This window comes from Drosophila rhopaloa, unplaced genomic scaffold, assembly GCF_018152115.1.
Source record: "Drosophila rhopaloa isolate 14029-0021.01 unplaced genomic scaffold, ASM1815211v1 contig_2, whole genome shotgun sequence".
NCBI lineage: Eukaryota > Metazoa > Arthropoda > Insecta > Diptera > Drosophilidae > Drosophila > Drosophila rhopaloa.
In genome coordinates this window covers 22,028,039-22,043,237 of record NW_025335083.1, presented here as the reverse complement: position 1 = coordinate 22,043,237, position 15,199 = coordinate 22,028,039, and the positions used below count along the sequence as shown (strand labels likewise).

The 15,199-nt window shown below is 41.6% G+C and overlaps 5 protein-coding genes across 5 annotated transcripts; 3 read left to right on the top strand and 2 right to left on the bottom strand.

Annotated features, from left to right (window-relative positions):
- The first annotated feature begins 647 nt into the window (after positions 1-647).
- LOC108047591 (4'-phosphopantetheine phosphatase) lies at positions 648-2,127 on the top strand. The gene has a single exon (XM_017127832.2). The coding sequence runs from the start codon at positions 648-650 to the stop codon at positions 1,845-1,847; it is 1,200 nt and encodes a 399-aa protein (XP_016983321.2). The 3' UTR covers positions 1,848-2,127.
- A 1,659-nt stretch (positions 2,128-3,786) lies between these two features.
- On the bottom strand, positions 3,787-5,370 carry LOC108047587 (solute carrier family 35 member F6-like). The gene is made up of 2 exons (XM_017127827.2): positions 5,155-5,370; positions 3,787-4,998 (listed from the first exon to the last, which is right to left on the bottom strand). The coding sequence occupies exons 1-2, from the start codon at positions 5,368-5,370 to the stop codon at positions 4,039-4,041; spliced, it is 1,176 nt and encodes a 391-aa protein (XP_016983316.2). The 3' UTR covers positions 3,787-4,038.
- Positions 5,371-5,753: 383 nt separating this feature from the next.
- LOC108047592 lies at positions 5,754-8,947 on the top strand. Its single transcript, XM_017127833.2, has 5 exons — positions 5,754-6,146; positions 6,463-6,653; positions 7,130-7,244; positions 7,303-7,627; positions 7,688-8,947. Exons 1-5 carry the CDS (start codon positions 6,097-6,099, stop codon positions 7,967-7,969), a joined length of 963 nt encoding a protein of 320 aa, XP_016983322.1. The 5' UTR covers positions 5,754-6,096; the 3' UTR covers positions 7,970-8,947.
- A 245-nt stretch (positions 8,948-9,192) lies between these two features.
- On the bottom strand, positions 9,193-9,868 carry LOC108047593 (NADH dehydrogenase [ubiquinone] iron-sulfur protein 6, mitochondrial). Its single transcript, XM_017127834.2, has 3 exons — positions 9,686-9,868; positions 9,411-9,587; positions 9,193-9,351 (listed from the first exon to the last, which is right to left on the bottom strand). The coding sequence occupies exons 1-3, from the start codon at positions 9,815-9,817 to the stop codon at positions 9,280-9,282; spliced, it is 381 nt and encodes a 126-aa protein (XP_016983323.1). The 5' UTR covers positions 9,818-9,868; the 3' UTR covers positions 9,193-9,279.
- Positions 9,869-13,117: 3,249 nt separating this feature from the next.
- On the top strand, positions 13,118-14,281 carry LOC108047586 (leucine-rich repeat extensin-like protein 5). The gene is made up of 2 exons (XM_017127826.1): positions 13,118-13,910; positions 14,262-14,281. Exons 1-2 carry the CDS (start codon positions 13,118-13,120, stop codon positions 14,279-14,281), a joined length of 813 nt encoding a protein of 270 aa, XP_016983315.1.
- Positions 14,282-15,199: the final 918 nt, after the last annotated feature.

Below are 15,199 nucleotides of genomic sequence, written 5' to 3'. Positions count from 1 at the left end.
AAAAGGCAATTATTAATTAGGGATACAGGGGTGTCTTAGAAGTCTCCGTCAAAATTAGGGACGGTTTATTTGAAATTCAACAGGAAAAGAAAAGGGAAATCCGTCAGTGTCTGCTTTTGAGTAAATATGCTTAGATTTTGGGAACGATTTTCCCACAACCTACTCTTTGGTTAATTTGAAGTCAGTAAGTCAAAATGGATGCGGTTCCTGTGACCATGACTTTTTGATTTATATTTTTCTTTCTCAATAGTGCTTAACATCTAAATTTTTACACATTTTTCGCTGCCGGGCCCCTGATTAGTACGGGCCCCGGGAAAATGACACAGCTGGGGGGGACTACAAGAGAGACTTTCAGCTAAAATCTAACTAAAAAGATTTCTATAACATTTCTGTAGTAAACAAATGCTTTATTCTTCTATTCCTAGCCTTTTTAAATTCCATCCATTTTATTCCACAGTCTAATTACAATAAAATTTTAAGCACGGAAGCGGAAAAATATTAAATAGATTTTTGAATTTCGCGCACTTTTTAAGCTTAATAGAACAACGGGACTATTTCGTTCGATAGTCAAAATTCTTATCGCATTTTTCTCACAAAAGGCATAATGAGGGCATCGATGTATCGATTGCGGAATAGAGTTATTTACAATGCCTCTGGTCACACTGACATGCTACCAACTTTTTAATAAAACTTTGTTAATTACAAATACGGCGACCAATTCTGCGCTTAAAGTCAATCGCTTCGCGACATCCCGCGTCGCCATGCACAGCCGGAGTTTGCTGCCGGATCCGGCGGTATACCAGCCGGACACCCTGGACTTGAACACGGACATAAAGGCGGCGGACTACTGGTTCAACTGCTTCCGGGACATGGTGGCCAAGTTCGCCAAGGTTGCGGCCAGGTCGCAGGAGGAGGATCACACGGCCCCGCAGCGGGCGGAGCAGTTCCAGGCGGCCTACCTCCAGCAGCTAGAGGAGCACCAACGAAATGTGCCCCTCAACAGGGGCAAAGTGGTCCTGGGCACCAGTGAGCTCCTCCAACTTAACGAAACCATGCTGCGGCGCTACGGATTCACGGATCCCTGGCTGAGCCAAAAGAGGGTGGAGAATGCCTCCGCGGTGGCTCGTCTGAAGCAGCGTCTCCAGGAACTGGACGCCCTGGAGGACGAGGATGCCCGGTGGACGGAACTGGTGCGCGGCGTCCTTGCAGGCAACATGTTCGATTGGGGTGCCCAAGCCATTTCAAATATCCTCGAGCAGGACAGCAATTTCGGACTGCATTCAGCTTTAGAGCGCATCGAGAAGCGACCCTGGCTGCTGGACAACCTGGACAACTGGCTGAAGCGTCTCAAGGGAGCGCCCCACAAGTGCGCCGTGGTTTTTGTGGACAACAGTGGCGTGGATGTGGTCCTGGGCGTACTGCCCTTTGTGCGGGGACTCCTGAAAAGAGGCACCAAGGTGCTGCTCTGCGCCAACAGTGAACCCGCTCTCAACGATGTGACCAGTGAGGAGCTGAGATCCTTGCTGGATGAATGCTCGCGGGAGTGTGAGGTGCTACAGCAGGCCTGGTCCAAGGGACAACTGCTGGTGTACGCCAATGGACAGTCGGGTCCCTGCCTCGACATGCGCACATTGCCGCCGGAGCTGTGCGACGCCATCGCCGCTAATGAGACTGATCTGCTCGTGATCGAGGGCATGGGACGAGCCCTCCATACAAACTTGAACGCCCGCTTTGGCTGCGAGACCCTCAAGATGGCCGTGGTCAAGAACCGGTGGCTGGCCAAGTACCTGGGCGGAGAGGCCATGTTCGCCGTCATCTGCAAGTTTGAACCGGCTGTGCCCAGCTAGTCCAGGAGCCACCGCATCCATTGTTATCCCTTGTTGACAAAACACAATGCCCCCGCCCACAGATGATGTCCAACAGCCAGGGGTCCTTGTTGAGTTCGAAATTATTGTTATGGTCCACTGAACCCACTATCCACTATCCACAATCCAATCCTATCCCTCGACCTACCGATGAGATTCATATGTGTATAAATATAATCTTAATGCAAGTGCTTTTGTGGTCACCTCACCCATATAACAGCTACACTTTTAATAATTAAAAACAAAAATATATAATAACAAAGCCTTTTGTTTATCATGGCGGCGGTTTATTATCGGTCATGGTTATATAGACTGCAATTTTGATAAGCGTCGAATGGTGAGGATTACTCGCTGATAAGGATGGAGTCCGGCGCTTCCAGCGCTGGCAATTCATCAGCCCGGAGGGCTCAGACATTTCCCACCATAAAACTTGGATAATGTCTGTTCTCATTTACATATGGGCTTCGGTGCGTGCCAACTCTTACGTTTCGCTATCTCACTAATCTGCCTATTCGTGGTCGAAATAAAACAACAAAGAAGACAGTCACCATAATAACTGGTTGATAAGCAGTCAGGCAGATAAGATCGAGCGAAGCTAAGACCAGGAAATGGTTGGCCGGGAAGAACATGATCTCAAGCTGAATTAAAAACTAATTCCGTTTCACAGAACTAAGCATGAAAAACCATTAAAGCTATATATAAAAATATGTCATTAAAATCCAAAAATAACTTATAGAGACAATAGAAAAATTTCTTCGACTGCAAAAAGTCGTTTTTATTAATATGATTGGGAATATATAAAGATAAAATAAATCAATAACAAGAAAGGAAGTACCCTTTTTAGAAGTCATCGGAAACTTGGAAATAACTAACATAAAAATGGGTTAAAAATTTGATCAACGGTAGACTAAAAATTTTGAATGCAGATTTTTAGAGATTGAACCCACAAGTCTTTAGAGGTATGCCACTTTGAAATAGTATTAAATTTGGTAAAGTTATGGACTCTGGAAGTCCAATTGGCGGTCACCTCATTACAAGTCATCGGAAGCTTGGAAATAACTAACATGAAAATGGGTTAAAAATTTGATCAACGGTAAACTAAAAATGTTGAATGCAGATTTTTAGAGATTGAACCCACAAGTCTTTGGAGGTATGTCACTTTGAAATCGGATAAAATTTGGTAAAGTTATGGAATCCAGAAGTCCAGTTTTGGGCCACTTTTTAACAACACATCGGAAACTTGGAAATAAATGACATGAAAATGGGTCAAAAATTGGACCAACGTAAAAATGAAAATTTTGAATGCAGATTTTTTGAGAATCAAATTACGAGTCTTAGGAGATACGCCACTTTGAAATCAGATAAAATTTGGTAAAGTTATGGAATCCAGAAGTCCAGTTTTGGGCCACCTTTTAACAACACATCGGAAACTTGGAAATAAATGACATGAAAATGGGTCAAAAATTGGACCAACGTAAAAATGAAAATTTTGAATGCAGATTTTTTGAGAATCAAATTACGAGTCTTAGGAGATACGCCACTTTGAAATCGGATAAAATTTGGTAAAGTTATGGACTCCGGAAGTCCAGTTTTGGGCCACCTTTTAATAACACATCGGAAACTTGGAAATAAATGACATGAAAATGGGTCAAAAATTGGACCAACGTAAAAATGAAAATTTTGAATGCAGATTTTTTGAGAATCAAATTACGAGTCTTAGGAGATACGCCACTTTAAAATCGGATAAAATTTGGTAAAGTTATGGACTCCGGAAGTCCAGTTTTGGGCCACCTTTTAATAACACATCGGAAACTTGGAAATAAATGACATGAAAATGGGTCAAAAATTTCATCAACGTTAAATTAAAAATTTTGAATGCAGATTTTTAGAGAATGAACCCTCAAGTCTTTAAAGATATGTCACTTTTAAATCGGATTCAATTTATTAAAGTTATGGACTCTAGATTTCCAGATTTGGGTCACCTTATCACAAGGCATCACAAACTTGGAAATAACTAACATGAAAATGGGTTAAATTTTTGATAACGTTAAACTAAATATTTGAATGCAGATTTTTACAGAATGAACCCAAAAGTCTTTAGAGGTATGTCACTTTGAAATCGGATTAAATTTGGTAAAGTTATGGGCAGTGTTTTGCAGCACATCTTTCCAACCTAAAGCCCCTCTTGCTGTTCGTCAGTTTCCTCTGGTGGGCTGTTGGGAGCAACTGCGTCTTCCGAACTTAAGTCCTCGTAGCAAGCACGATGCCAGCAGGCCACTATGGCTCTATACGAATCCAGGAAAAGAGCCTGACTGTAGAGCTTGATGCCCATTTGCAGGACAACAAAGCCTATGATCACGCCCGGACTTATGTTATTCCAATCCCAGAAGAACATCCATACAAAGAGGGGGCGTAGAGCGTCAACGAGCAACCGACTGATGCTGGAAGAGTCCATCGTAATGAAAACGCCAACAAAGTTGTATGAGGCACATGAGATGGCGAAACCAATCAGGGCCAAAATCAGGGAGGGTTTTCCCGTGAGAGCCAGAACAAGATCACTCCAATCGTCGAAGACAGCTCGTGAACTATCGTTAAACGGACGCACGCTTGGCAAGAAGTTCAAACAAATGGCGAGCAGCGAGGTGATGACCAGTCCGAAGATTCCCTGCCAACCGGCAGCCTGCAGAGGAACCACATCCGAGGTCTTGAGCTGCTTCTCCTCGCAAACATACTGCAGACCGTGCAGGATCTCGGCTATAATGATGAGTAAGTCGCCGGTCAGGATGGATTTGTAGTCCGTGAACGGCAATGTGGCCTGCTCATCTTTCACTCGTAGAACGTCCAAATAGATGATGTCGAGAAGGGCACAAGATATGGTGAAGATGGCCAGCCATTGGCGGCCGGTGAGCGTGTGGTTCAGGAAAATGGCACTGAAGACGCCCGCAAAGATCGTTGAGGCTCCCCTTATCATCTGGAAGGAGGTGGGGTTGGTAAAATAAAGTCCCGTGAACAGCAGAATGGAGGCCACCGCATCCAGCACGGCGGGCAGGAGCATGCTCAAAGGACTAAATTCTCTGCTGGTGCTGTCCTCCTCCGTCAGGATGCTGTCCAGGTCGGTGATGATCTGTGAATTCTAAGATCATACATTTTTTACAAGCAAATTTAATTCAAAATGGATTGCATGGGTTTGACCGACCATCGGATAGAAACAATATGAACGTGAAATTGGGACATTAAAACCCAATAAAAAGCCCCCTTAAACTCTCTGTAATCGCATTTCTCAACTCACTTCCGATCGGCTGGCAATCAGGCGGATCACCTTAAAGATCACAAAGCACAGGAACTCGCCCAGGAACATGAGCAGGGTGAAGACTACAGGATGCTGGAATCCATGACGCTTTCCATCGCTGCCAATAACTTGCTGATGATTGGCCCAATTTACCACCAGGACATTGAAGGTGCCGCTGACCAGAAAGATCGCCGACAGAAAAAAACGATGATCCATTCTGCGAAGAAGTAATAATCTTTCTGAGGTGTTCAGTGCTTGCTTGCTAGGTCGATTAGTCAATATTGATAAGTGATAGGTGGACAAATATTGCGGTCATCTGAATTCTTGCCTACCCTTCCATAACCTATTAAATTTTAAATTTGAACTTTTGGTTTTCACTTATGGTACCTTTTGGTTTATAATAATTTAACAAACATAAACAAAGTCGTAATGTGTTTATAGTTCTGTAAAACAAAACAATTTATTGGTACATAACTAGATGGTAAATGTATCTAGAAACTCAACACCCCTCGATAAATCACTCATGAAGTACTATTCAAAATTTCAGTTATAGAATAGGTAAGTGCCAAAGTTTTCAATTTGATTTAACGGAATTTTTAAATTAGAACAGAACGGCGTGAAATTAACAGTATCGTTAACGCTAACGTTGGACAATCGAACATCAGCTGTTTCGGGCTCGTGTCACGAATTCATCCCTTCGAATTGTCAGTTGTCAGCTGTTGTCAGTTTTTGACGGTCGTGTGAAAATTAATGCAAAAAAGTCCCCAATAGATAAACAATAAATCGGTGTGCGGAAAAAGGAAGCCCAGGAACAGTTGAAACTCGCGTCGTTTTGGTTCTTTTAGTTTTCCTTAAACCACTTTGCTTTGCGCTCTGTCAGGCATTTCAGTTTTTTGGTGCCCCAAACCAAGTGATTATTATCGGCGATTACTACTAAAGACTATGGATATTCTGAGGAAAATGTTCAAGTCCGAGGCGGAAAAGGAGCCGGAGTGAGTACTAGATATGGTGGGATTATGAATGGGATATTATGCAAGTGCAGGAAGCGCATTCTAAAAATATGGGGGCCCCCGGAACACGAACACAGCGGCGTTTTTCAGGCGACGACGGATCGATAACCAGGCACCTGCCATGATAGATACATTTTCACCAGGATACACACACGCACACGGGAAATGCGGCCGTTCCTCTCCGAGAAAACGGAGGCTGCGTATTGAGACCCCCGAGGGTTGGAAGTCGAAATGGAAATCCCTTCTCATCCCACCCCCTTTTCCACTCTCTCTTTTCCTCCACTTCTCTCCTGGCCAGCTCTTCGGTTTCCGCTTCCAATAAGGACGAATTCCGGAAGCCCCAGTGGTTCGAGGAGGCCGAAACCGATGACGAACTCTTCGACGACGATCGCAAGTTCGCCTTCCAGGTCTTCACCAGTCCGCTGGAGATGCAGAAGCACTTCGAGAGCCAGCTGCAGCGGCTCCTGGAGTCCCTAAACGATGGTGATGGTAAGTCCATTTACAATTGCATAACTAGAGCCAGCGTACTTTTAAAATAATATATCTTCAATGCATGACTTCATACTTTTTAATTGATTATATATACATACATATATACACTTTATTTATATCTCCTCAAAAATATGTAGATTTGATATGCCAAAAAAACAACTATGCAATTTAGTTCTCTGTATAAATTGGTACTTTATTTTACCTTAAATGTATTTGGCAAAAGTAATTTACTATTCATGTAATTAGCCAAAATAAATCGATCGAATATATATCTGTTTAGGGTGGTATTTGTCTTGTAAACGCTTTCAGCAAATGTAATTGGTCGATTTAAATGTAATTTTCTAAGCGATTCGTAATCAATTAAGTAATGTCAACAACGTAGGATAGCAGATTGTATTTAAGTATTGGCAAAAAGTTTGCTATATTCAAAGACTTAAACTATTAATACGTACCATTAAAATGGACTTTTTCAGATGGTTTTGAGCGCGACTTGAAAGAGGACTTTTTGAAGCCGGGCTTTGAGAGCAAGATTTTGAAGAAGTTTGAGCAGCAAAAGGACTTGTCCCTGGACACGGACCTGGATGGCGAGTGAGTAACCATAGTTCATTTCCAAGCCAAAGTTGACTTAACAATTCAACATTTACAGGATCTATGCCGATCAATTGCACTCGCTCATCCAGCGTTTAAATCCGGAGGAGAAGCTTGAACCGGGTGACCAGGGAATGGGCAACATTTTGCCATCGAATCAGCATGGCTATCGCAAGAGCTATCAACGAGCTAAGCTCACTGATGAGGAGATAATCATGGGCCGGATACATGGAACCATTTCCGCCGATGGGGAGAGCAAGTCGTGCGCTCGTCCTCCGCGTCCGCCGATGAACAACAAGCCGGACATCATGACGCCCATGACCCCGATGTTGCCGCGCAGTGGAATGACTCCTTTCGGTGGGGTATTCGATGGCAACTATCAGGTGAGCAGGATCAGAAGCCCCTCTCATGGTAGCCCCTTAATTTGATATTATTTTTGGCAGGGTCCAAAGCTGTTTAGCCAGAGCGTCATGACCAAGACGGTGCGCAAGCCGGATGGCAGTTACGAGACCACCAAGGTGACTCAGGACTCAGCTGGTCACAAGACCACCACCGTAACCCGGATGATAGACGGGCGCAAGGAGACCATCGTCACCCACGATGGCGGAGATGGTTCGCCCAAGATGGGAGGACAGCAGAAGAAGGAGGTGGTGGTGGCGGCCCAGGGCGAACGCAACATATTCGTGACAAAAGAAGGCTACGCCATGCCACGGAACCTCTGGTGACCAGTGGTGAACAACTATTGCCCCAATCAAGACAAGCGATCTCTGCTGCAGCAACAGAAACAACAGCAACAGTACGAAGATAAGCTAAAGCGATTCGTCGGCAACATAGTCCCGCATCCACACAACATCCAAATTAGAACCTACTACATTTTAGTTTACATTCTCCTTAGTGTTTGGTGTTTTAGATGAAACGCACTTGAGACAACAGATGACGACGATTATTGACCATGATTTTATTGACCAGCGATCAATTGATCGTTTTGGCCATATATATTATGTGAGACAGGCGCACCACCCGGCGGCGCCGCACTTTCAGTTCCCAGATCCAGGGCTCTCTGCAGGCCAAGCTCGAACTCCCCATAGAATGGAGATGGAGTTGGGATCGGAGATGGCTCGTGTTGAGCGGTGCGAACGTGATTTTCAGTTTTGGCAGCAGCAGGAGCAGGCCAGCCGGATTGGATGGATGATAATTCAGTGTCGTCCACTCCAATCCCGCAGAGCGCTGGCATCCAAAACAAACCAACCAACAAACAATCGCCGAAACGGCGGCAGTTATTGTATTATTGTATTGATTCTTCGTGGTACTATCTGTGTCTCAATGCTGCGATCGTCAGCATCTAAAGTGCCCGTAGTGATTTAGCAGCGAAAAAATATATGGATCCACTATACAATACATTACCGCTTACCAGGCAAACAAATCAAGTTTATATACTATCTACAATTGCGTTAATTTTGTTAGTTATACTCTACATTTTTATACTTATACACCCGCGTGGTGAATTGATCTGGTTTCTGCCCAAGCAGTCGAGTTCAACTCACAGTATTTTGAATTACAATTCAATTTTTTGTTTATTAGTTTTACTAATCTTTAATGCTTAAGTTGATTTTCATCCGAACTAACTTTCAAAGAGGACACAATGCATACACGCATTAGTTATCATTCAAGAAACATGCAAATAAAGTGTTGTGCAATAAAAATTTGACTTTGATTTTTGGAAAAGGGATCTGTGTAATAAGTGAAATAGTAAAATAATTAAATTCTGATGCCGTATTGAACTAATTTTGAACATTCTAGAAAAGTATTTAGCTTTAAACAGAAGGTTAGTTTGAGTATCAAGAATATAATTGAATTTTAGAGCTAGAAAAGCTTATTTGATTTTATTTATAATTTTCTCAAAACAACATAAGGGTTTCTTCTTAAAAGATGCGTTGTCCAAGTGATGGCCTTTTTGAGTTTTTATTTTATTCAGTTTAGTTGGATTTAAACTAGAGCAACAGGATAAAGAAGCTATTAGCTATGGGCCATTGGCTCAATGATGATGGTCATCCTTCTTGACGAAGCGCAAGCCGCAGTAGCCGCAGATGTGATTGCCGGGTTTGTCCTGCGCGTAAAAGAGATTCCAATGAGTTATAAATCAAAACAGTTAGCTGAAGATCATACCAGGTTGATGTAGACCTTGGGATGACCCAAAGGACCATCGCCTCCGTCGCAGAAGACAACGCGTTCGGTGCATTCCTTGGGGGGTACCTCCTCGATCAGCTTAATGCCCCAGTTCTCATTAACATACCGCTTGGCATTGACGAATCGCGCATTGCGGTAGTCATCCTTATCGAACACCTAAAATACGCATTGATTTAGATATTTAAATACATATTCTACACAATGTTTGCGTAATCGCAGGATGGTTGCTTTGCAAATCCCTCGATTTCTCTTACCTGTCCGGTGTGTGTAACCTTCTCGATGTCACCGCGGCAGCTGGCACTGCGGACTGTGGCCAAGGGTGACATCCAATTCTGGCACGGACGGCCCAATTTGGCCAAATTGTTTACCAATTGCTTGCTTGCCATTTTTCTTACCACAAATTTGTTCGTACAACGTATTGTGACAGGAATCACCCTGTGGCTGTCAGCTGGCTTAACAGCACATTTGTTAGTTAACATTTAGCGGACAGCGGTCACACTGGTATTTCAAATATTTTTTAAGTCCTTATCCCTGGCTAACTTTTTTGAAATATTTTATGAATAATTTTTCAAATATATTAAAAATTTCAGATCTTTTTCCGCCCCTGTTATTATTTTTTTGTGTATTATAAAATATTTAGATTCTTTGCACAAAGTTTTCAAAACTATGATTCCAGGAGCCATCCCGATTGTTGTCTATTTTTTTTGGTCAAGAAATTAAAAGAATTCCGTTTCCAGTTCAGATACCGTTTATTCGATAGTTGAAACTAAACTATGTTTTATTTTTCAGAATTTTTACAATAGCAAGAATTTTTCGGTAGCTAACGAAATAAATAAAATTTGATTTTAAGTAAGTATAATTAGTCCATACGTAAAACAAAACAGATTATTGAGAACAATATTCTAAATATGATTTTTAAATTGATTGTCCATTGAAACTCCTAGCAACGCAACAATGCATTGGATTTCCCTAAGTGTTTCAATTAATACTTTAAACTTATTTCAGTTCCAATCTACCAACTAGTTATCAAAGCTCTACTATAAAATGTTTATCTTATATACTTTAACATACATAAATAACAAAGAAAAATATTCTCAATATGTTTATAAAATTGCTCTTATTGTTTATTGGGATGCCCAGCATTTTACATATGTATATTCTAATTAGGATGCCCATTTGTTTGATTTCCCTCTCAATTAAATGTTGTTTAGAATGAGGGGATGTAAACAAAAAACGAAGATAGAGCTAAAATTTCCCTTGGAGCATGCGCCCCAATAAGAAATGCCGGCATTTAATGACGAGAGGTTCTTCGTGCGCAATTCCCGAACCATCTCTTTCGTATTTTCGAAAATATTCGAATTTTCCACCGACGATCGGTGAATTGGCTCCTGGCGTTTGGGAAACGCATTCAGTTAGTGTTTCGTGCTCGTCGAGTGTTGTTCTCGGTTCTTCCTCTACAACATCTAAAGTTCTTCATTGAAAAGTCTTCTTTCCTGCCATCCATGCATATATACACGCCTCTATATATACGCATATATAGAAATTGATTTGGAATTGTTCGCGCAAAGAATTCTGGCGTTGAATCAAAGCGAATTTACGGTGTGTAATGTTACAAATTAATGGGATTACCTTGTGTATCCGAGATCCCATTGAAAAAGCACAGAAAAAAGCCCAATTTTCCACGGATTACATAATCGACAGTGAAGTGCTATTTGGAAAAAACGTGTTTTTCCACGTTTTCCGGTGCGAGAAAAATTAACGAAAGGAAACGAAAAATAGAATGTGCTTCAGCGTAATGGTGAATCGATAGAATATGGATATCAAAGAGGGTTTCCTCATAAAGTGGATGGCAATTAAAAGTGGTCCCAGAATAAAGTGAAGCATGCGAGGCTGCATCTTTTTGCTCTGCCCATCTCGGCATGGTTTCCTCCGAAACCGAGCGAACCGAAAGTTTAACGAACTGAGTTCATTTCTATTTTTGAATAATTCGAAAGCAACCGACAACGGACAACGGACAACCGCCGCCGCAAAGTGAAAAGTCTGCATGAGTTTTCCCTCGTCGCGGTGGTGCGAGATTCGGGACGTGTGCTTTTTAAGTGGTGCCGATGGTGGACTGATCCACCACGCCACTACATACAACTACACCACCCAACCACCCGCCTACACTGTGCAGTTTTTGGTTTTTTGGAAAATCCATAAAGGAATTGAAATATTGAAAGCAGATGACGAACAAATTTTTGTCTACGAAAGTGTGCAAAATATCTGAAAAAATTCTAGACGAAATAAAATTAGTGATGACAGGATATGAGCAATCACATTACGACTCAATTGGTTTTAACTTTCTAAATTATCGGTGTTTGAAAATGAATAACTATTTCTTTAATTAAATTATAACATTTGATTTATTATTTTTTAAAAATTGTAATTAATAATATAATTAACAAGCCTTTTGTGGGGTTTTAATAAGAGTTATAGATTTGTAAGATCGATTTTTTTGCTTTAGTCAATTTAGAAACCCAAAATTGATAGTAAATCATTTTACCAATATCGTTCTTAAACAAATTGTCTAACATTTCATTGTTTATTTATTTTAGAAAGCTTAGCTTTTTTAATGTTCCATTTAAATTTCTGTTTATTTTAAAAAGCTAAATTTATTTACCCTCCAAATGAAATGTTTGCTCAACTCAATTCACTTGAAAAACAATTATTTCAATTTTGCGCACTGTATATAATGTATTTTAGGTTCAGCTAATTTCACTTTCACGCAGCATCCAATATATAATCAATGATATGAGATGTTTCCAAGGTTTCCGCACACTCTGCCAAGCATATATCATAGGCACTTGAGGCCTTCAAACAATTTTGACAGCGGCTAATCCCCGAGTGCCCACTTCTCTCCTGGCTGCCACTTCCAATCTGTAGCCTAATGCTAATGTCCATGCATTGTAAATTATTAGCATATATATTCACTATTATTTGTGACAACTATCTGAAATAAATGTTTCTGCGAACCAAACGCTTTTTGTAGATTTTTGTAGACTTGAAAGCCGCACACTCACGTCAGCCCCATTTTTAAAGATTGTATAAATGTTTATACCACTTCCGTTAGGATCTATATCTTTCCTATATGCGAATATTGTGCGTAGTCTGATGAAATAAGTTGCCTACCTATTTTCTAGAATAGGTCATGATTTATTTATGTTTCTTTTGCTTATATTAATTATGATTTTTTTTTGTTTTTTCCACTTGACATAATTGGGTTGGATGTTCAGGTGATTGTTTTGGCTAATGAACAAAATATGATTTATGATTTTTGCACAGTTTCTATGGATGAGAATAAAAATATGTCAAAAGTTGTTCGCTAGAATTATACTTAAAGTTTTTAAACTAGATCATGGTTTCTAGTTTCACATTTAAAATATTACATTTATTTCTGCATTAATCAAACTATTTTTAAAGTTCCTTAAAACCAAAAGGCACTTTCAATGGGCAACATTTATAATCAAAATATCTGAAAAACAAATAGTGTTAATATGTTTTTAATTATTCTCTTGCCAGTGTAATATGTTAAATTAAACCCCATAACCCCGTCCAAAAGTCTTTGTGAAACAAAAGCCATCCCGCTCGTAAAACCGAAATAAAACCAAACCCAAAGATCTCGATCGTCTCATCCGTTTGCCACCAAGATGTCCGGGCAGCAACCGCCGCCGTACGGGAATGGTCCGCGTGGCTGGAATCCGCGTGCCCACAATCCCGCCTCTCCATCGCCATCGTCCTTCCTGTACCGTCCGCCCTCGCCATGGACGACGGCACCCAGTCCGCCGCCGATAATCTCGGGCCCTCGTCCCTTTGGACATGCCATGTCGCCGGCGCCACTCAACCAGGTGAGGGGTCAGCGCGGTAGCACCAATATACCCCATCCGCGACCCCAGTGGCCAGGTGGTAACCAGTCACCGGCGCCCTACCAACAGGCACCGCCGCCGAGTGGCTACTACGGTGGAGTGGCAAGTGGTGGGGCATCGCCGGCACCACGTCCCTACCGACCGGCTCCCCTGCAGCACCAGAACTCGTATGGAGCCCAGCCGACCAGCTCGTTCCAGCTGTCGCCCACACCATCGCCCATCGTCTGCCAGACGCCGAGTTCGGACTTCAATTACAGCAACCGGCAGACGCCACTGTCGCACCACCAGTACCATCCACTGGGGGCAGCTCCACCGCCATTCTTCCAGCAGCAGCAGGGAGCCCCGGTGATTCCGCCACAACCGAGACAACATGGAGGACACGGAGGACACGGACTGGCCCAGGATCAGATCGATTTCGTGGGCGTGCCGCTGGAGCCTCCGCAACCTAAATCCTATGTGATTTACGATGACGAAGAGGAGTTCGGTCCATCGACAGCCGAAATCATTGCGAACCAATCGCAGGACTACGTCGACGAGAAGCTTGCCGAATATCAGATGACGATATTGCAGTTGCAAGGTGAGTTTCAGAAATTAAAGCTTGCACAAATTAGTATAGTAGTTATCATTTTGTCATTTTACAAAATATAGCATCATAGCTACATAATTTTTTATTTAATCATACTTATAAAAAACTAAAGATATATACATATTTATGATATACAAATTTTGAGGATAGGTTTTAGTTCCTTTAAGTTTGGGTATCTATAAAAACTTTGGTTTGTTAGGAATATTAAAGGACATCAATCAGGAGTGTATATGTACTTTTATTCTAAGACAAAACATCCAAGGAAAACACAATTTTTAAGGCACTTTTTAATAAAAATCAAATACGATTTAAAAGTTCCCAATATATCTTTTCTCAGTGCAGCTGAGTCAGCGGCATTCTAGAATTTTTTGTTAAGGTGACAACTATCAGTTGGACGCCCCTTCAACACACAAATAACGTGTAAAATATTTGATTTTCTCTTGGCAAAGCATTGAACTTTGTTGAATCAGAGCGTTTTATTTTTTTGTGCTGATGGGGGAAAGCGAATGTAAATGTCAACCGAACTTGACCCAGACAAGTTCCCCCCCTCCCCAACTCACCCCCTTCATCCGCATCCGCATCCGCATGCGGATCAGCCTCCTGACACCATCGCTCGAAAGTAGACTATGGCCCAGATTCTGTGGGTCTCTTTCACCTTTCGCTGGCGTAAGTGCCTTTGGTTCGAACATTATTTTGGCTATTTTGGTGCCTTTGGTGCGCTTAGCCAAAGGTAATGACATAATGTCGCCAAAATGGAAACGGAATATAAATTTGTTTGGCAATCGTGCAAATTGCAATCGCCAATACAGGCCAAACACATCGAATGCCAAATGAATCGATGAATTGTTATGCACACATATAGAGTGTATACATATATTTTCTTTTGCTCTCTAACAATTCGCAAGTGCTGGGTATGAGATAATTTGTTATTTAATATTTTGCACTTATGGTGGGTGGGTCTATATTTGCAAATTCAATTTGATTTATTTGGGAATTTACTTTGGTAATTTGTATATTTTAACACTTTTGCTTGGTGCAAGAAATATGTATCTTTCAGAAACTTGTAGATATATTATACCTCTTTCCTGTTACAATTCAAAAGATGTTTGCTGTCCAATAATATACTTCTTTTTATGACTTGCTGTATACACCCAGGACAATAGGTAAATCGGATTTCCTTTTAGCCACAATTGGTGGCACAAGTCGAATGTAAATAATTGAGCGGCGTGTGATCACGCTTTGTGTGTAGCTGATAGGCGAGGTTTTGAGCCTTTTGTTCA